Below are 22402 nucleotides of genomic sequence, written 5' to 3'. Positions count from 1 at the left end.
GTTGTAAAGAAAGGTGGAAGAGATGAGCGTGTTAACTCTTGCTTCCTTCCCTGTGATACAGGGAAGCTCAAAATGAAAGAGATTAGCATTTAATGCTTTACCGAATTGGCTAAGATATAGCCCAAGATATAAAGCTTGGCAACTTGAGTTCGTAATTTGACCATTGCTCATATATTCATAAACTTTTTATTGAACTACATTACGTTATCATGGACAGTCAATCATTCTTTTAAATATAAGAAGTGACGTTGTTCAACGACATCCTCAGTTTTTAACTGGAAATAAACTTGGGACTACACTCTTGACTGGACGCTCATCTAAGAAGATAAGCCCTTGGACGTTTGCCCATTAACAGTCACCAAGAACTTTGAGCATACACCTATAGAAGACAAACCCCTGGACGCTTGCTAAAAGTTCATCTCGTTACCATAAAATGTGCATCGAAGAAATCGCGCAGACGTTACAGCTTCTTCCCATTCTGTACACGAATATCCTAATAAAACCGTATACTTAACTGTAACATCTTTTCTATTTATTTCTATTTACCTCATCCATTTAGAAAGGCTTAGGAGTGCATCAGTGATCTTAGGATTCGTTCACAAGATCTTTTGCACTCGTGACTTCCAGCACAGAAGCCGGGACTCTGTGTTCGATGTTAATTCATGTATACTGCCGAGAAAGTCTGACTACAACTGGTAGAGAAAGCTACTGGGAAGCTTGGTAGTGGTATATGCTTAGAAAAGGTTAATACTGAGGTTTGATAAACCCTAATGAAGAGAATCTTTGTAAAATGATCAATTTATAAAGCGTGGTTTAAATATTGGATTCATCATTTTTTTTTTTTTTCCTTGTAAGGATTATGTCAGATTCGTAATTAGCAGCTTAAAAACTTTTGAAAATACGGTTTTTTTATAAAAGTTAAAACTTATTAGACTTTTTCGTCCGCCACATTGTATCCACCATAATTGATTTTCAAAATCTGATGATAGATTCGTAATCACTTTCTTCCAAAATTTTTGTATACAAACATTTTATGGAAATGGATTACTATTAATACTATTCTAGCATTGTCTGCGGTCCTACACTCATAAATATGGTAATATGTTTGTATGAGTGATGTATGTGCATGATCGAGTAAAGCCTATCAGGCGATCCTGCAAACGAACTGCTGGCAGAATGTGGCAGGTTTTAGAATTTATACCTGCATGGCTTACAGTTAGTTGCGTATTACAGTTAGTTGCGTATTGGATTCTGCGAGCGTAGGACTAATGGATATAAAAGTCCACTCAATTCTACATGTTAATGTGACGTTGCTACATGTTAGTACAAGTAATACGATATCTTGATGATCTCGTGCGGATAAAAATCTCTTTCTGTCCATTCACTGTGTAAAGGTGTTGTAGTTAGTAAAACTGCAAATAAAGATACTAATTGAAGGGTACTTTCTCTTTTAAACCGTAAAATACAGTAAAACGCTGAGTTACATCAACTTCATTATTTATTTATGTGCGTAGTTTTTTTTACCAATTTACAATTAACTATTTGATAATTATTAAAAAAAATGTGGTGCTCATTCTTAGGAAACATGAAACACAACCCTTTAATGCTGAAATCACTATAGATAACTTGCACTATGCACGAGAAATAATAATAATTTTGTTTTTTAAAAAAAGTATGAAGTTAAAGCAAAGCTATTTAGGAAAAAAAGTTTTTAGAAGTTGTTATTATAGGCTGCAAAGACTATCTTAACAGGGAATTAAACTGATACAAAATAAGTATTTCTTATTTTTTTATCTTCTATAATATGTTAAAATTTTAGAAAAATTGGCGGCGGTCTCCTTGGAAGTTTTTTTTGTAAAATAATCACCTTGAAATCTTAAATTCTTAAAAAGTTCATTTTACTGTCAATGACAATTTTAAATTGCAGTAGATTTTGTAAGATGCCGTAAAGAGTAACTTAATTATATGGTCTAAGTTTATTTTCTAGTAGTATATATGTTGTAAGCTTATATAACCTGAAAACCGAATGTTTTAAATATTTAAAGATTATTTTATTCTCAATTTACTTTGTTACCGATATGGTTCAAGGAATGCAAGAAACAGAGTTTTATAATATATACAAATAAATCTCGTAACTGACTGGGTTTTGAATTTGATCGCTTAAAGCACACACTACGCTGCAAATTAAAGATCTTAAAGCCTATTTTCCTTAGTTTTATACTGATGAATGGTTAAAGTATCTTACATACAAGATTTTATAGTTATAAATACTTAATTAAAACCTTTATATTACTAAGTTTTTATGTTGTAAATACATCGATCATTCATCTTACTGAGTTTTGTAGTTATAATTTCTTGAAACTCATAACTTACTAGATTTTAAAATAAAAAACTGAAAGTATAAAACTTACTTAAGTAAAATTTTAACTCACTAGTTTTTGATTTTAAAAATATTCAAAACATGGATTCAATATATTTGGTGGTAACAGATGATAGAAAGATGTTTATAGATACTTAAAGTTCGTATCTAACTGATAAATGCAGTCTAGTTTTTCCTTGTGTACGTAGTTGTTCTTTCAAGAGATAAGTAAAGAGTAGCAGAGTTACGTTACTCGTTATACTAATTAGCATATTAAAAAAATAAAGAGAGGATTGCATAGGATCCAGTAAAAGAAGATGCCTCGGAGCTTAGTAGTTACTGTCTGGAGATCCTATTCTAGATGCCTTCAACTAAATGTAGGTCCACTACATCTAGGTAAAGTTTGTGCAATATAATTTTATGTTCTTATGCTATATACATATTTGTGAAGTAAGCTTTATCTGATGTTTGGCTCGTCTTTTCAACGTTGCACGATTTAGTACAAAATATGTTTCAGAGTCAGTTTTCTTTAGATTAGTGATCTGAAATTTTTTATAGTTTTTAGTAGGATCTCATATTTTCATGCTGAGATCAAAATCACGATGTGCAATTTTGTATAGCTTTTAAAAAGACCGTGTACCTAAATACTATGCCACTGCATCTTAGAAATTTGGAATTTTTACAAGGCATTTATTTAAAGAAAATTAGAATTTGTAGAAAATTATGAAAGTGATTGATAAAAGAAAATCATACTTTTTTAAAACTTATCATACCGTACTGGTTAAAATAGTTTATAGTATAATACTTTCATTTTACAAATACTCATTTGCAAAGTTTTTGCGTATGCTTCATCCTTTACTACCGCCCTTGCTACTTTTTCTCTAATTACTCTCCTCTTTCCCCAAGCATGCGAGCTTTTTGTTCATACTCCTTATAAAGTTTCCTTTAGACAACTGGTCATCCATTTCACTGGGTACTATTCACATAACACAACAATTATTTACTAAGTGTAATAAAAATATTTATTCTAGTAAACCATCTCATTACTCATTATACTGACCTTCTTGAAACCGATAGTGACTTTAACGATGAGGTGGCGAGGTGTAAAGAGGTTCCTTGAAAGTACATCCATGACCTTGTATCTGCTATTCGTCTACAAAATTAAATAAGTGGTTTTTTAGTCACGTAACTATCTCATGCAAAAGACATTATTTGATTAATGATACTTTCGAATGAAATTTTACTAAGCTGAAAAGTTGCGATCTCTGTGAAACGTACCTTATAACAAAAATAAAAACAAAAGTGAAAGGTTATGCAAATTCAAGGGTTACTTAAATTTTTTTTAAACAATTTCTTAAGTTTATCTATGTTGTCGATAAATCAAATTTATTTAAATAAGTAATCAGTCTTGCAAAGTTATAAAATATAAGCTAATATAATGTCAATTTCTTTCGAGCAGCGCAATTTCTGCATGACACTTGTATTCAGTTTGAACGTTATATTTATTGTGCTACATTTACATCCACATTCTTTTTCTTACAGTAGTAACGCTTTTCTTATCTCTACTATCTCTTTACGTGCAAAATTAAAACAAAAACTTTTGCCTGTATTAAGCTTATGTTTATATTTTCTTAACCACTAGCTATTTTCACTCTATTATTTCAAAGTATAAGCCCAAAATGCTTATGCCATTCAAATTCAACTGTTCTGCGCAACAGTCAGTCAGCTCACGGACGCTGTTAAGAACGCTTCTCTCACAGCGAGCATTTATAATTAATTTTCTGTTAAAAAATTTGCACATAGTTTTAAACAACGTGATAATTTATTAACCCGTTTAACTGGTACCAGTTGCAAACCTCTTTAAATGTAATAATTACACGTTGGGTCATAAGTATGTAAAATTATTAGGTCAATATGATAATGTATTTTATGTGAGGTATACTCTTATAGTCTAAAGTAATAAGTATTTAATCAGATTTTATGTATACATTAGCGGCCCTGTCTCAGCTTTACCCAAAATTTACTGGGTTGGGCAACACAGTGTGTTTAAAATATTTTCAGTTTATTGGTATTTCGAAATTCGGCATCCATTCTTTACACCTTTTAAAATAAGAAAAATGCTTTTACAATAATTTTTTGTTGGAAATAAATGCACTTGTGGTTGAACAACAAGCTTGAAGAAAGTATAAAAGTTAATGATGAAAAGTACTGGACCTTCCTTTAGCTACAAAATAGTTGTTAACAAAAAAAGTCGTTAATAACTATCTCACCTAATGAATTATGGAAAGGTGTGTTTGTCAAAGCTGCCAAATTGATGAAGAATATATAATTGAAATTTTTTTTTTTTTCAATTACAAAACTTTACCACCAAAGCAACAGAGTCATGGAGTCTCATCTTTTAATTTCAGTGCCACAATAAACACAAATACAAATTATTCCACCTATTTAAATAGCTGGAAAATTTGAGTAATCAATGTCAGTCTAAACTTTTGTAAGTCTCGAGGGTTGTTTTCTACAAACGTTTTAAAGTTGTCATATATTTGTTAGCGAGGTAGTTTGACGTTAGATGCCCCTAATAACAACCGATGAGCTACACTCTTTCATGACTGAAGTTTCCAGCAAACGTAACTGCTTGGACACCTCAGGGTGTTCTTCTCGTTGGCCTGTTATTATAGCACCAGACTGATCGAAAGGAAAACCACAACGCGCTGAAGCGTTGGAGCAAATTGTAGTGCTCTTTTTTAACGTCATCTGGTGTTATGCCAGAGCCGTTGGCGTCCAAAGCACCTTCTATTTACGTAAAGCTCAATTGTTTTGGTGATTCAAGGTCGAGAGATTGGTTTTTGACGCTTACCTGTTGGAGGCTGTCCCGTTTACTCAAGTTTATTTCCCCTTTATAGCTCCACTATTAGATTCGCTAAGTGCAGACCTCGGAGAGGGTAGATGATTCCAGGTTGAATGCTTAGAGGCAAGAGGGTAATACAAAGTAGCTGGTGTTAAGGATTCCCACCTTCAACATGAACAACTGGGCTCGTGACAATTGCCAGTGAACGACTCATCTAATTTTAAAAGTTTTATCTTTCGTCCAGATTTACGTAGTCTATTAGTAAACGAATTGCTGTTGGAATTGGTTTTAAAAAATGTGAAGGCTTATGATGGCCTTGGAAAAGCCAGTGGTAATACTTTCAGTTAGAATCTGATAATATATTTTCCTAGATGTGGCTGCCCGATATACTAAGGGTTGTTCTCCATATATTATTTTCAACAGTGGAAAGCTGGCTACGAGCCGTTGAAGTGATAAACTGTAGCTGGAATTCTGTCAATGGCACAGATATACTGCTCGACTGGGCTCAGTTGACTGGAATCGCGGAGTTTGGGTATTTAGATCTGAGACAGCTTGAGTCTTATCTGCGTATGGAGAGCGGGCTGGAGAGAGGTACGCCACTGGTCATAAAATGATTTATCTTCCAGCGATTTTTTGGAAGATCCATCACTCACCTTTGGTTGGAGAAGTGGGCCTAGAGAATACTTTTTTCGTGGGTACGAGCTACTGAGAAGGAAGCTGATGTTATTTCTAGCAGATGTAGCTGACTAAACTCCTTAGGGCAGTTTTACCTGGCCTGCTGTTTCAGAAAGAGGTTATTTGGCAGCACTAGGTTCGTCGAAAGAATGGATGCGACGCTCTGAAGCGTTGGAAATGGTTGTGCTCTTGACCAACGTCTCTTGGTGTTACGCTGGGGACGTCGTTTAGAATGCCTTTTTTTCGTCTCACTTAGTTATTTTGGTGATTCAAAGTGAAGGTTGAAGTATACTGCTTGCCCATTGGAGATAGTCAGAGTCGAAAAGATATTAAAAGTCGTTTGTATCCAGAGAACTTTGTTTCGTGACAAATAGCTCCGTTCTTGATGTCTGGCAGTTAACGGCTGTGGTAATTCATAATTTTTTGGGACTATTATCGCCAGACTTAACAACTCCTATTACAGGTAGACGACGCCATCTAGTTGGTTCCTACTGAAATACAGTATAAAGCTAGAATTTTTTTTTTTTAAACTTTGAACTCATTTTTTGCTATTGTTATTTACTTTTTCAAGGAAAAAACTATTCCAAAACCATCCAGGAAGTATTAAGAAATAGTGTACAAAATTGTACCAAAATCGGGAGAGTAGTTTTCTTGGATAGCGATTACAACGTTTTTTGGGGCCTTACTTTATATATTAGGGATACTTATATTAGACAATATACTGCCACACTTGTCATACCAAAAGTATGCTGTGCTATTAGGAAAATAGAGCTTGACTTTTTCTAGACTTTTATTTTACATTTCTGCAAGGGTGATAATTAATAAAAGAATATCATTTATGTCTACCGCATAACAGCTTTACTAGTTCCTAAGAAAATTTTTAATACAATATATCTAACTTACCTAATCATTTATTTTGTTGTAAGGTAATGTTTGTATGGTTTTTAAACTGTGAAAATCACAAAAAACTATTTTTTTTAAGTTAAAAACTACTTCCTACTACTTGAGTCAAGATTAAACTGACTTAGGATGTATCAACTTTATGATCTGCATTAAATAAGTCGAAATGATTACATGTTAAAAATATAAATAACAAGCATTCATGTTTAACTTTTAAAGGATTTTTAATTCATAGGTGTTAGAGCTGCTCCACTTTGGGATAATTCTCAGCAACAGTTCGTTGGAATGTTAACTATCACTGACTTTATAAAAATTCTCCAAATGTATTACACAAGTCCATCAGTTACAATGGATGAATTAGAAGAACACGAACTTGAGACATGGCGGAGTAAGTGTTAAGTATTCTTATATAAATATTAAAAATTAGTCTTTTAATGAGCTGTCTTATTTTTGATTACTCCCCATAGAATAAACAAGTAGAAAAGTTATTGATTATTTATTACTTTAAAAATCCATTAGTAAGCATGGATTCTATTCCTTCCTAAAATGTTCATCCTTTAGAAATGTTTCTCAAAAATTTTAAAGCTACGTAATTGAAAAATTTAAAGATAAGATCTGAAACTACCTGATGTATTATTTTAAACCATAACATTAAGTACCTCGTTTTATAATGTTGAAAACAATAACTGACAAAACATTAAACTATAACTTTTTTCAATGAATATTTATAGATTTAAAACACCGTTAATGTGTTTTTTAAGTTTTGTGTGTGTCTGAGATACCTTGAACTGTTTAATAGGAAAATCAATTAATTTTTTATAATCAGCTTGCTTAAACAATGTAAGATTTAAAAGATTTTCTATTAAATTATGCTTAAAATTGCAAGTTTTTCTCAATCACCGTAATGTTTCTGTATATTTTTGATGTGAAAAAGTGTGAGACTCATGCAGTACGATATGTTCTATCGATGGAATATTATTTAGAAGTGCAGGGGCTGAGAGCTCATGGATACACAATAAAGCTTAGAAGACCCTTAAAGTTAAAATGAGACATCTCAATAAAAGTGTGTAAGTAGAGAGTCAGTTGTAGAATTTTATTGAAAGGTAATATAATTTTTTTGACGTAATATAATCAACAATTTGAGATTTTGACCGAGAAAAAAAGTGACGAAAGTAAATTTTGCTTCGTTCGCCCCCTTTCTCCTCGTCCTGCGTGCCGTACTTCCGGTCCCCTCTACATCACATGACGCCACATCACAACTCTACGCTACACACTTTCAATTTCACGAATTTTATTTTATTTTTTTTCAAGTGATTCTAAACAAAACAATATTAAGAATTCAATTACTGCATCCTATGGTGTGGTTTGTAACTTGTTTTTTTTGTAAATTTTTATTTAATGAATATTAATTTATTTCGTTGAATTATAAATTGAATTAATAAAGAATTTATTCGATAGAATTTATTTATTTTTTTTTTAAATGTTTTTTTAGAGAACTTGGAAATTAGTTTATTTTAGCTAAGCACCTTTCTAACGTATTAATGAATGTTTATTTCTATATAATAAACTAAATATTTTTACAGTTAATTAATAATTGTTTATACAATTTCTTATATTTTTTCAAAATTTTTAATCATTGAAAAAAAATCTTTTTGCACTGCACAAATACAATTATTAGTCATTATGGTGTTTTATTCTTTTATTACTTTTTCATTTGTGATTAAAGTGTTTTTTTTAACTTAAAGACGTTCTTCACATAGTTAGCAGGGGAAAAGTTCAGAGGAGTGAGAGGAATGCTAATGTGTGCAGTAAAGCTAGCAAGTGTTTTTATGTGGATTTATTCACATACATGCTTTTATGAACGATAAATTCCCTCTTTCTGAATTCATTTAAAAACCAATTTGTAGGTCTATTGAAAAATTTGATAGGTTCATCTAAAAGTAATCTTTTGTGCTCAAAAAATTTGGAAATTCCTACAAATCATATAAATGATTTTTTTATAAGGTTACATGTTAAATATGGATTTTTTAAAAATTAAAATTGTATAAAATAATGGTACAGTCCAACGAGCTGAAATTTTTGTAGGTATCTTTTATGTTATTTGAGTATACGTTTGATATTTAAATAATATCTGTTAAAAAACCTATGTGTGATGAAAGTCCTGAAGAGACATTCACAAGCATGTTATGACCGGACTTGATAAGAGTATGGTCTTAACTGTTTTATTTAAGTGTCATTTGTGGGTCTATTAGGATTCAGCTCGTGAGCTTTATTTGTTCTTTTTAATAAAATAATAAACTTTATTTGAATAATATGGGTGATTTTAATTAATGCATTTTTTTATTGAAGCAATTTAAAAGTAATTTGTTCTTTTGAATAAAACTTACTCGGGTAACTTTAATAAGGTTCAGCGTTAATTATATTACTTATAAATAACTCACATATATCACTGATTGTTGTTACTACTGCTTCGGAGTTCCCTAATGATTCGTGCGGTAACCTTTAGTGTTTCCTTAAACTACAGGAATGAGTTCGTGGCCAGTAAGATGTTGCGATTTCTGCTTTCTCTTCTATCGCTGGAACCACTTTTGGCAGGCCTCCTTTGCTGTAACTTGCTTCTTAGTGTAGTCCGATACTATTTATGTTCTCGATACGCACTCAAGTTGCCTCAGCCTACACGTTATGCCTTATGTGTATATTTTATTTTTATTTATTTATTATTTATTAGTTTTCAGCCTGTTGGCCCAGAAAACGGACTCTGTTTACAAAAAAGCTAATTTACGCCAAACTTAACGATTATGTTATAAATACATTTTTCACATTTATATACAGTAGCTTACATATAATCATTACCACGTACAAGAGTTAGTATATATCAATTCACGCTTTCTAACCACCCTGTACTATTTACCTTTTACAATAACTACGGACTAGCATTTAGCTGTCGTTAGAGCATTACAATAATACTAAGTTTGACTATCTTTCCTCATCGTTTCATTTTTCTTTTCCTTTAATTTAGATTCCAAACGTTTAAGCGTCTTGGTTACAAATTCAGTATAACTTATATATCCTATATTACACATTAGATTTACGGTTTCTATCCCAGCGAATTTGGGGCTTAACATACAGTCATTCTCCCATCCATCACAACTACTTAACGTATGCTCTAGCGTTCCAAAATCTTTTTCGCACAAAATACATACCCTATCCTCCTCTTTCAACCAATATTTACCCAACATTTCAAAATTACTACACCTCGCCCTCGCAATACAACTTATATCTACCCCTTTTTTACACAATCTTAAATATTCAGGTACATCAAAAAACGTTATATCACGATACCGCGTATTGTACTTCGATACATTTATTTTTGCCTCACATTCTTGCTTTTCGATATCATTCAGCCTTTTAGGTAACTTAACGCATACACTTTCATCTCTGTTTTTCATATTTTCAATTTCAACTTCGCTATATCCCAAACTATGAAAAAACCTTTTTCTGTCCACACTCGACTGTAATCTAGACTCTCCCTTAAATATTTCCTGGAAGCACAACTTCATGAACCTGTCCTCTTCAAGGCTCGATACCTTATTTCCAAACTTAACAGCTCTCAATCCAAAATCAATTTTCAATTTATTAATCCCCGTCTCTTTCAAAATCAAATATCGCGGCGTACAAAATTCTAACTTCAACACCCATCCAAAGTAATCATATTAAATTTTTTCCAGTGCTTGAATCTCCATCCACCCAAAAAGTTCCACCCCATAGCTCATAGCACTTTTTACCAGGTAGTTGTACAGCATCATTCTTCTACTAAAGTCCTCTTTACATTTTCTTTCTCCCAGACTCCAAGCTACTTTTGCTGCTATTACCCCCTTTTTCTTTAATTTATCCATATGGTCCTTGAAATTTCCCTTACTGTTAAAAATAAAGCCTAAATATTCAAACTTATCCACTTCCTCTATTTTATCATTATACCAATGCCAGTCTGCTTTTTTGTTTCCCACCCTGCTATTAAGGACTACTATTTTAGTTTTAACCAATAACCCAATAACCCTTCAGTTACCCAAAACTCATCGGCTGTACCTTCGCTACCCCTCACTCTGACTTAAGTTTCCTCATATATTCTTTGAATTCTTTCAATTAGATATTTACTTATCCCTACTTTTTCTAACACGTCCCACATTATGTCCCTGTCTACGGTATCAAAAGCCGCAGTAAAATCAACAAATAGCGCGTATATCTTTTCCTTATTTACTTTTGCTCTCTGTACTACATGGTTTAGTATATATATATTATCCATCGTGGCCCTCCCTTTCCTAAAACCTGCTTGTCCTTCCGGAAGTATCTTTTTTTCATCTATTTCTCGTTCTAGCCTCCCCCTAAGTATCTCGGTGTACACTTTGTAAGCCGTTAGTAGCAGTGAAATACCTCTGTTATTATGAGGATCGTTTCTGTCCCTCTTTTTGAAAAGAGAAACCAAAACCGCGATCTTCCAATCCTCCGGTATTTCTTCACCCTCCCATACCTTTAATATAATTTCTATCAGTCTATCAGTAATTTCCTCCCCTGCATAAATCCATGCTTCGCTTGGTATTCCATCGTACCCCGCTGCCTTCTTTTTCTTTAACTTGTTTATTGCTATTCTAATCTCCTTTTTACTCAGCAATTCTATGCCCGGCGCTCTGTCTACTATTTTTCCCCTGCTCCCAACCTTTCTTGCCACTTCACCACCTAGCAACGCTCTGAAATGTTCCCTCCATGTATCCAAGCTTATGTTATTTTCTATCATGTCCCTTTTTTCCCTAAATTTATTTAGAAACCTCCAAACCTCGCTCTCATTTTTTATATTTTTTAGAGTCTCTACCTCATAATCCTTATATATTTTTTCTTTATCTGCACAATAGTTTCTCCACTCCTTTCTCTGACTTATATATTGGCTCTTTCGACCTTTACCTACTCTCCACTTTTTCAAAGCTAGCTTCACTGCTCTCTTCTTTTTGGTACAAGAATCATCCCACTACGCCCTGTAGCCTAACTTCCGATCTTTTATTTTAATTTCTTTTTTTACCATCGCTTCTAGAATCTCTTTTTTTAACTTTTTCCATAGTACCTCAGCACTTTCCTTATTCACTACCCTTGCTTCTATTTTCTCTAAATTACTTTTATATCCTATGATACTTTCCTCCATTCATGAATAAACTGTTTTTTTTCTTCACTATTTTTTTAGCTGATTCTTCAACTCCCGAATAATAATCCACCTCTATCTTAAGTGGTAAGTGATCTGAGTCACATCTAGATTCTACCCAGAAGTTGTTTTTTATTTCCACACTTGACTCATTTACTATCACATAATCTATAACCGAACTGCCCCTTGCCCCTATATACGTATATTCACCTTGCTCATCCCCTCTCCAATTGCCATTGAGTACATACCATCCTTTATTATCCAGGAGCTCAGCTAACTTGTGCCCCTCATTACTTATCACCGAATCTTTACTATTCCTTTTATTATTTAAGTTTTCCCACTCCAACCTTGCTCCACAACTCAAACTTCCTATCCTTATATTAAAATCCCCACCTATTATCATTTTTCCCTCTTCTAAAAAGTCTATACTTTCCAGCTCGTTGATCATATGACCTAAGTCTCCTGAATTATAAATCGATAATATAATTATTTCGTTGCCACCATTTACTAATTTAGTTTTTATAAGTCCTTCCTTTAAGACTTCTACCAATCTACTTCCTACTCCTATCCAGTCTTTTTTAACAGCAATTAAAAACCCGCCTTTAGCCCTACCCTTTTTATGTTTTCTGACAGTGGCTAGAGCCTCCCATACAAAACTGCCTGATAATTTATTTTTGATTAAATCCCAGCCTTTCGTCTCCAGCCATGTTTCAGACAGACTCACGAAGTCCATGCCTTCCAGGTACCTCCAAAAATTACAATCCTTATTCCACAATCCCGCTACATTCCAAAACAACATTTTTCTTCTTTTACTTCGCCAATTCACAGGTTTTCGTTTCCCCGGTTCTTCCCTCCGTCTCTGGCTCATTGAAAAATCTAACGGATATCTTCCTCCCCTTCATCGTTAATATCCCCCCCTTTATTATTTTCTTCATTTACACTGTTTTTCGTTACCAGACTAACTTTATTTTTCAAAATTCCAACTGTGCCTGCCTCCCTTGCCTCACTTGTGCCCACACTAAACAATTTATTTAACTCACTATCACTCATGCTTTCCACCTATTCCAGTCTTCTCCAAAATTTACCCACCTTGACTTTACCCTGGCCTGTTTTCACGTTAAAACCAGTCCCTTTCTTTTCTTTTACCCACTTACCTATCGCCTCTTGCTTTTTTCTTTCTTCGAAAAACAGATCGTTTTCTACATATATGTCTGTACCTCTCAGTTTATACTTATTTTTTAGAATTTTCATTTTATCATCCCAGCAGCCCAGTCTCGCAACAATCACTGCTCCACTCATATGCACGCTTGCAACATTCACGCTCACATCCATCCTATCAATAAAAAATTGCTCTACCCATTCTTTCAAGCTTGTTGCGTTAACCTCACTTTGTCGTGCTCCCTTGATGACTACGTTGTACTGTCTCGCTGCCCTCTCGTTGTCCATCAGCATCTTTTTCATCCTAAACACCTCTCTGTCGGTTAGGCTCACGTTGCTGCATCCAGTGTTCAGACTCCACGCAGAGCCTCTGTTTTTTGCTCTGATGCTGGTTGCCTCTGATTCTGCTCTCGAGCTGTAGCCATCCTTCTCTTCCTGGTTCCATGCTGCTAACCTTCTTTCCATTTCCTCAAGGCGAGTATTTAGCTGCAACTCTTTTTCATCCAAATCCAATGCCTTCCTTTCTATTTTGAGCCATTCTTGCTTTATCTTGTTAATTTCCTCCTTGCAGCACTCCTTGACCTTTTTACACTCCAACCTTTCTGCTTTACATTTTTTTATCTCTTCCTTCATTTCTGCCAAAAGCATCTCGTTTCCCTTACTATCCTTTACTTTTTCTTTTTCTTTTTCCTTGACAGTTATCGCGAATGCTGTACGTTTGATTTTGCCATCTAAAGTTGACTGCTTGAGCGCCTCCTTGTTACCAGACTTCGACAGACCTCCCTCCATCTCTTTTTCTCTCTCTGTCAGCTTATCCCTTTTCTCAGTCGTCAGGTTCGATGCTCTGTTTCTCAGCAAGCGACGGCCGCTTGCTGTGCTGGCTGTGTTAAACATGCTACTTACGAAATACTCTGCCTTTTGGCAACAATATTTCCTCAGCCTGAAGACCACCACGCGTGCGCCAATCTAACCTCACTTTCTGCGACCTGCTTTCCACTCATTTTTCCAGCCGCAGAGTTACTTCACCTCCTTACTTTGATACTGTTCGCATTCCTTAGCTCCCCAGCCACACTTGCTGCACGCACTTACAACAATGAACCGTCAACAGAAACAAGAAAAGCACAACGGCACGGACACTTAATGCCTTGTCGTCCGTACGCCGTGGCTGCCTCCTATCGAGTCCGCCTTACATGTATATAAGGTACTCACGAGTTGCGATAGTCAAGAGTTGACTTAAACATTAGAGGTCAGGTGACAGACGTAAAGAGAGCAATTTTTCCTCTTGGTGGTGAGTTTTTATAGCATCAGAACGAGTAAAAGAGTCCTTTGGTTGAATTAGGTCTACCAATGAGCGATGTTCTTGCAGACTGCGTTGAGAGCACAAAAGTATGCTTGTACGATGATGTTACATGTTATGATTTTATATGTTAAAAAATAATAATACAACAGCAGCAATCGCATTTTTCTGACAAGTGCGATTGAGTTTTTTAAGTAAGTGATAAAGAAAGCTCGCATCAGCAACATAAAAACGCCAAATACAAGTTCAATTGTGACATTAAGTTTACAAATTTCGAAATTAATCCTTCCGGGGATTTTACAATCAATTTTGAATATAATGAAATAGTGTGTTAATCACAAATTTTACAATCGGTGTTATTAAAAGCAGACAAACAATGCGCAAGTAATTTATTCATTCATACATACAATACGATTTCAAAACATACGTGCATTCTTACAAAGTGGCTGGCTGTACCGTCATGTCAGCATATTATTGAACATTCACCTTAAAGCTATTACACATACGCCTATAAATGACGTATAAGCTCTTCCTCTTATATGAGCTAGCTTTATATTCACAATACGTCTTATCTGAATTCAAGGGATGGATAGCTTTTGGTGATAATGTAATTAGTATCAACTCGGGATGTAACACCCCCCCCCCATTATATTGTGGCCGCCCCCGGCAACTACAGATCAATAGAGAATTAACACAATCTGATAAGATGACTTATTACAATAGATGTAAATTTTCCTTTTGCTTTATTTTTTTTTCTTGAAATGATTGATTAATCTCTCGCTTTCATTGTCAAGCAGTCTAGGTATCAAGTTGTTAAATAAATATGCGTGCGTTAGGTATCAATTATGCTGTGTATTTTTCCCATATACTTTTGTCTTGTTAGTTTAATGATTGAAGTATTCTATTTATGGTGTAGTTAGAAGCTTTTCTAATGACATGCAGTGAATATAACGGTAATAAAGTTTGCTCATACTGTAGGATAGTGGTTTAGCATTACCAAAGACAAGGTAAAGGAAGAGAAGAGGAGCGATGTTATTAAATTTTTATTGCTAATTTCCTTGTAGACTTTCTTGGCTTGAGATCAAACAGTTAAAGTTTTTCTGCAAATTAAACATAATATCAATAATATATAATTACTGAATTCGTGAGTAAAATATTTTATTTAGTTATTTATTAATTTTTTTCTTTATTAAGTAGGAATAATTATTTTTGTACCTCAGTTGATTCTTGCTCGTTGAGGTGTTTCAAACGTTAATAAAAGTTAAAGTACTAAAACGGTAAGAAGATGGGTGTCATTGAACGTAAGTTTTTTTTTTTTTTTTTCAGTGCCTGTTAATTTATCTGTTTTTTTTTTTTTTTTTTTTGCTTGGATTAGTGTGGTGGAATATAATAGAGAAAAAAAGCGACTTAATTGCTTGGCAAACGACCTTTTTGTAGAGACAGGGTACGGATCAGTTTCTTAGTTACTTCTGTTTGATATAATTCTAGAAGATTTATTAGAGCCAGTGTAAGTAGCGTTGTGATTATTTGAAACAAATGTATGTATTTATTCGTTTAATGATTTCTATTCTTCCTCCTTTTTATTTTTTTTTTCAGATCTCTGATATTGTTACTACTAGTTTCTTCCGATGGTTGGGCTTAGGAGTTTTTAATGACTCTATAGAAAAAAACTTTTTTAATTTTGAAGAACGTACGATATTGTTTCGAGAGGAATATCGACGGTTAATGTGAAAAATTTTATCTAGTAAAGTTGATATGTATAGTTTAAGGTTATTATTCGACGATTTTATAATTTATTTTCCAACCCGTCCTGTTTTTCATTTTCATGGACAGTATATATATGGGTGGCGATCATTTTATATGAATGGATGTCACCGTTTTCAGTTTTAATCGGGTGAATTAGAATTTTCATTTGAAAATACAAATTGATTATTTTATATACGTGCGTATGATAATGAATTTTTACTTTATAAATTGGAATGTTATATTGGTTTGTAATCAAATTTGTAGAAAAAAGTAAGAAGAATTGGTCAAGTTTGTTATTATCAGCCTGTACTTTTATATATGTGGGGCTAGTATCAAGCCTTTATTGGTTAGCTTTCATTTATTATATTTATTTATTTATTTTTTTTTTTTTGTGTTTTTACACTGTTCTATTAATCAGGTACTTAATAAACTAGTAGTGACCTTGTATCGGCGAATAATTGTATGATTATAATCATCTGCCGTTTTGTCGGGAATTGGTGGGGCTGGATTTTTCTCAATTTTTTGTACTATTTTCGAAGTATTATATTGCGTTACAAAAATTTGAGGCTCATTTGACCTACTAGGTTGAGCTCTTTACACAAATTGTGGTAAATTTGTGAATTTCTTTTTTAATTTTAAAATGCATTTTAATGCTATTAAGGCAACGACTAATGTAACAATCAAATTTTCTATGAGGCTTCCAAAAATTATTGCTGTATTTCGATAGTTTACTTGTTTTTTATTGCTATATCCTTTAAGATTTCCCACATTCTAGTTGAGCTCTGATCTATAGTAGTAAGTCTCCATCAAATCTAGTGTTGTGACTCCATATAGTGTATAGCCGGGAGCATGAGCAATACAGTTACTGTTAATCGTTAGTTTTTCCGTACCTTCTATTTTAATTTGAGTTGGTTGTGTGATTAAAAGATTACTTCAACACAATTCTTGTGTTGTAGTAGTATTATGTGCAGAATTCAACGATTGTTGAGTGGTTTTTAGTCTTATCCAATAAATTTCGGTTAACTTATACAAAGTGACATGTTTAAGCTGGACAGCCTATTGTAAGTTGAGTAAGCAATAAAACCATAGTAAAAATGTTGCTTTAGTGTAATTTAAGGATGCTCTTTTTATTGGAATTAATTAAAATAATGTGAGGATTCTAGTTAAAAAAATTTTAAAAATAATTTTCATGAATATTGTCTAAATTTTAAATTGGTTATGATTTTTGTGTTTTACGTTGAGTTTTAACGCGGAATACACTTCATCGTAACTATTAAAATTAGTAAGCTTTTGCAAGGAATTAATTGAAAAAACTTATGATGACACAAACATTAGGTCATAATGACAGACCAGCTGCAGCCGTCCCATAAACAAATTATAGATCAATAGAGTATGCCGTACCTACGCCCGCGCCGTTCTCCGTCATGCTTTGTAAGATGGCAGTACCGTCTTAAAATAATTTATTTTCATAAGTTTTAAAGTTCATCTTAAAGCAAAATGCAATTACAATACCAATCGATGAATACTGAAGCAAATGAGGCGATTGCTGTTGCCCGAAACTTTATAAGGTCGCTAGTCACGAATATCACGTAAACGAGTGTCTCTGGGTCACCTGGAGCTCAGATCAAACAGTATCTACGTAATGTACTGGAGTTGTAGAACAATGCCAGATATAGGTAATTTCTGGGGAGTTTTTTGGAACGCCGATCACATGTAGCTTACACCAGGGTAGACAGTATCAACGTCATCTCCTGGAGTTGCAGAACAATGCCAGATATAGATTATTTCTCGTGGGGTTTGTACGGTAGCTGATCACGAATACCACGGCACCGAGTGTCTTTGGGGTACCTGGAGCCCAGGAAAGACAGTATCCATGCCATCTCCTGCAAATGCAGAATAATGGCCGATATAGATACTTTTGTATGGGGTTTTGAGTTTGCTGATCACGAATACCACACCAGTGAGTGCCTTCAATGTCAAATTTTAAGTATCTCTGTTGTTTCACTTTTTTCCGTCGTGCTATCGTTCGGAAGAGTTACTATAAAAACAGAAAAGCAATTTGCAGATACAGTTCATTGCACACATTACACCGGTGTTTAATCACCTCTGATGAGTTGAGTTTGAGTTGTAATTTCGCATACTTGTTCTAAACATTTTCCTGCATAACATTATTTTTTTACTTCTTTTACAGGATGGTGTTTCTTTAAGTGGCGTTGTTATAAACTTCAATTCTCTACTTTAAAGTCTTTCCTTTCTATCCAAAATGTTGGATCCAATTCAAGTCTTGTGCCATTTAAAAGTATGTCATACTGCAATTTTTTGATAAACTTTATTTTGTCATATAATTAAGTTAATTTATTTCTCGTTTATCTTTAGATATAATCGTTGTCCATTGTTGACAGCCACGCCTGCGATATGATAGCACAATAAAACGTCAAGATATTTCAAAATGTATACATGTATAATTATCGATACCTAAACCACCTATTTTTCCGAATAATCATCAAACGCCTCAAGTAATCAAAGGTTACTATCTACGGATTCCAAAGAAGGAAAACGTACCCAAATATACACAAAAAATTGAATTTTTAATTATATTGACTTTCAGAGCTTTATAGTGTTCAAATTTTGTTATATTTTATTTGTTAATCATCTGTTTGTATGATTACAATACTATATTGAAAATTATTTATAAACTTCCTATGTTGTAACTATTATCGTAAGTATCGAATCATAAAAGTACAGAACCACACGCTAAACCAACGCTTCAGTGCTGCTCAGAAGCAACTTGGGACTTGTTTAATATCTGATTGCGACTTAACAGAAACTTAGTTAGAATTTGAGTCGGACTCATCTAGGATTTACCTAGGACTTAAGGCATTCACAAGTACTTTAGGAGCGGGAATCAGCGTGTAAAGCTTATTCTGAGTTGAAGTCCGTTTAAAGAAGAAAATTTTTATGATTATTGATTAAGTAAGTCGATGTCTAACACTGCTTAATGTTGACATGTACTTGAGTGGCACTTAAAGAGCGGTACTATAGCGGTATTTGGAAATTGGAACTTTAGCGGAATTTAGAAGGCACTTAAGCAAAGATACTCATTTGGGACTTGGGCGTCACTAAGAAAACGGTACGTTAGTTGCACTTAAGTTGTACTTGTATCGCTTGACATTGGCAGTACTTGGGTGTCACAGACGCAGTACTTGGGCAGTACTTTGACAGGACTTGGATGGCACTCGTGTCACGTGACTTTGGTGAAAGTTTGGCGCTACTTTGGCAGCAGGTTTTTTGGTTTGACATTAACATTGCGTCACTAGAATATTTTTAAAGATTTTTTGTAAAAGCAATAAATACATTTTTAATTTTTTTTAATTAATTTCTTATAAAATATTTAGGAGCAATATATGTTTATTATAAACTTTTTTAGACTTATCTTATATTTAAAGAAACGTTTATTATATTGTATATGTTTTCGGATATCTTTTAAAATCCACCCTTGCCAGTGGGAGTCATATTCCTTAGGTCATTCGGTCCAATTATTAACATTATCAATTTTCTTGCGACTTCGACTTTTGTTGTTGATTCCTCAAGAATTTTTCAAGAAATTTTCAATAAATTTGTCTTGTCAACTTCCACTGAGCAATTTTGAAGCAGTTTAACCTATTATGCAATAGTACATTACATTAGGAGAAAAAAAACTCACTGATCCACTTCCGTCGTTAAAGACGGCCACGAGTAGATCAATAATTACTTAATGTATACTATATTTCTTATTGCTTCGGCCAAAAATTCCAGGCGGATTAGCTATCAGAATTAACATAAAACAATTCGATCGTTGCTGACGGTAGGTTATGTTTAGGATTAAACTAGAGGGATGGTAACATTTTCTAACATTTATGACCCTTGCGAAGCAAGGGTTGTTGGTTAGTGGATCACAACAGGACCGAGAAGCAAAATAAATAAGCTCTGACACTTCTTCCATGTAGATGTTTCTTCACAGCTGTACTTATTAAAAAAAAAAAAAAATTATAAACGCAGCAAAAGTATTATGCATTTTGGGTAACACTATAGTTTCTACTATCTCTCTCTCTCTCTCTTTCTCTCTCTCTCTCTTTCTCTCTCTCTCTCTCTCTCTTTCTCTCTCTCTCTCTCTCTCTCTCTCTCTCTCTCTTTCTTTTGTGTTATAAAAGTTTCTTTAAAGCGTTTTATCCTTGTCATAAATATATTCGTTTTTAATTAATAAATCTCTGTCTTTTACCCTGTTACTTGAGATTGGGATTGGTAACATAAAGCTTTTTCTATGTTTTACGACAGTTTAAAGTAAAACTGATGGTGCTTATAGTCATGAGTATTTTCTCGCTGATTTTAAAATTCGCTATTTGATGGAAATTACCTTAGGTTAAAGGTACTAATAATACTATGTCGATCCAAATCGACTAAACCAATGCAGGAGGTAGCAATGAATTTCTTACCCCAAGCCATCTACATGATTTAGATGTCATGTCAATAGGAAAAGAATTTTGGCTATCGTCTTTGTACGCAGCCGTCAAAAATCGATTTTTCAGGTGAAGTAGTTAGAAAAATGACTTTTTTACCCCAAGGCGTTCTCCAAGAGCTTTGGACGTTGACCACGCCCTAGATAGAATAAGAAAGACTCGCCATATAAATGCCATCCAACCATGTCACGTTAGGTACCCTCGAGCCCTGATTTTCAGGTAACTCGGGCCGCATAACAGCCGCAGTGGCGATGAGGCTCATGTGACCACTACTATATCTATTAATCATAAAAAATTCTTACTTGTTTTGTATAACTTCGTCACTACAGGTATCAACAGAAACATCCTTATCAGACGTTTGAGCATTTGTAACGTAAATCGTGGTAATCAAATTTTCAAATATTTATAATTTAATAGTTATTATTACTTAATAGATGTTGTTATTATTATTGTAATTATTATTTTCATCATCATCAGGTAAGACAACCAGATGTTGCAAGTATCGTTTATCATCTATAAATAAATATAAAAGTCGTATTACAATATCACAATTGATCCTCGCTATAGCCTCGGCGATATGTCCACACGGTGCTGTGCAGTAGATTTGAATATAATTCGTGAAGACCGTATATCTGCAGTATTTCAAGATTTGGGGCAGATCCCGAACGAAGATTGAAAACAGTCTTATATTGTTTTATATCTTGGTGTGAGGACACTGTTCTGTGGGACTCCGCATGGCACAGCCGATCAACTCTAGCGAGTTCGCTCATCGTCAATCGTGGGTTGTCTTCTATCAGACAAGTACGAGTTGAACCATTGTAGGGCTTGCTCGTTACATCCAACGAGTCTGAGCTTGGTCAACAGGGTGGCATAATCGATCAAGTCAAACGCCTTGGTAAGATCGGAAAATACCATCACTGTGCCATGTCTTCTATCTATGCCACCACGTATATCATCAAGCAGTTGTATAAAAGCCGTCTGCGTGCTGTGGCCCCCACGAAAACAATACTAATGTATGTCGTGTCGTTTAACAACGTCCATATGAGCAGTGATTTGATCATACACGATCCTCTCCAGAACTTTAGAGAGTTGAGGGAGTCCAGTGATCGGTTTTGTGTCAGCATGGACCACTACATTCGGCGTTTGAGCAAAAGGTCGGATTATAGATGGCTTCCATGTTTGTGGAAACACTCCCCTCTCAAACGATATCTTGATGAGCAGGGGAATGATGTTAGGCTCTAGCATCTTCATCATTCTGTCAGAAACGGCATCAACTCTACTTAACCTTGAAGTCGTCCACAATAGGGCCGCTCGAACTTCCCGGTCAGACACAGCATTCTAAAAGAGAATACGTGCTTGTCTGCTGGTAATGGTATACTACAGGCTCTCTCCAGGTCATCCGGGGAGAGTGACAATCAACCCACGGTTACAGCAGCGTAGTATCAGGTGAGAATCTCCTAATCAAGGATCGCGAGAGTAGAGTCTGGGTCTCTCCTTGCTGCACCCATACCATGCAACGTCTGTTACAGTGTACGCGGATCTCGTGAAGAGCTCAGACTGGTGGCAAAGAATTTGTTTCTGGCTCTGTCAATGGCGTTTCGCACAGATGACTAAAGGAATCGAAAGCGATGAAAATGTGTGACAAGGCCTGACTGACGGAAAGTCTTGTAGGCTCGGTCTCTCTTCCAAATGGCACTCGTATGCTCTTATCAACCTAGTCTCTGTACTGAGAAGAGAT

At 34.4% G+C, this 22402-nt stretch overlaps 1 protein-coding gene across 3 annotated transcripts in view; it reads left to right on the top strand.

Moving 5' to 3' along the window:
- SNF4Agamma (SNF4/AMP-activated protein kinase gamma subunit) overlaps positions 1-22402 on the top strand; it is a 763121-nt gene that overhangs the window by 550337 nt on the left and 190382 nt on the right. For all 3 annotated transcript variants that reach the window (XM_089595039.1, XM_089595041.1, XM_089595038.1), the window contains one exon: positions 7015-7167. In XM_089595039.1, the coding sequence (XP_089451165.1) occupies positions 7015-7167 (153 nt within the window). The remainder of the gene's footprint in view (positions 1-7014; positions 7168-22402) is intronic.

This window comes from Copidosoma floridanum, unplaced genomic scaffold (genome assembly GCF_036245765.1).
Source record: "Copidosoma floridanum isolate Cflo_tuat_1 unplaced genomic scaffold, Cflo_Japanese_pri ptg000024l, whole genome shotgun sequence".
Classification (NCBI taxonomy): domain Eukaryota; kingdom Metazoa; phylum Arthropoda; class Insecta; order Hymenoptera; family Encyrtidae; genus Copidosoma; species Copidosoma floridanum.
The sequence above is the reverse complement of the archived record's forward strand: the minus strand, read 5'-3'. Positions and strand labels throughout refer to the sequence as shown.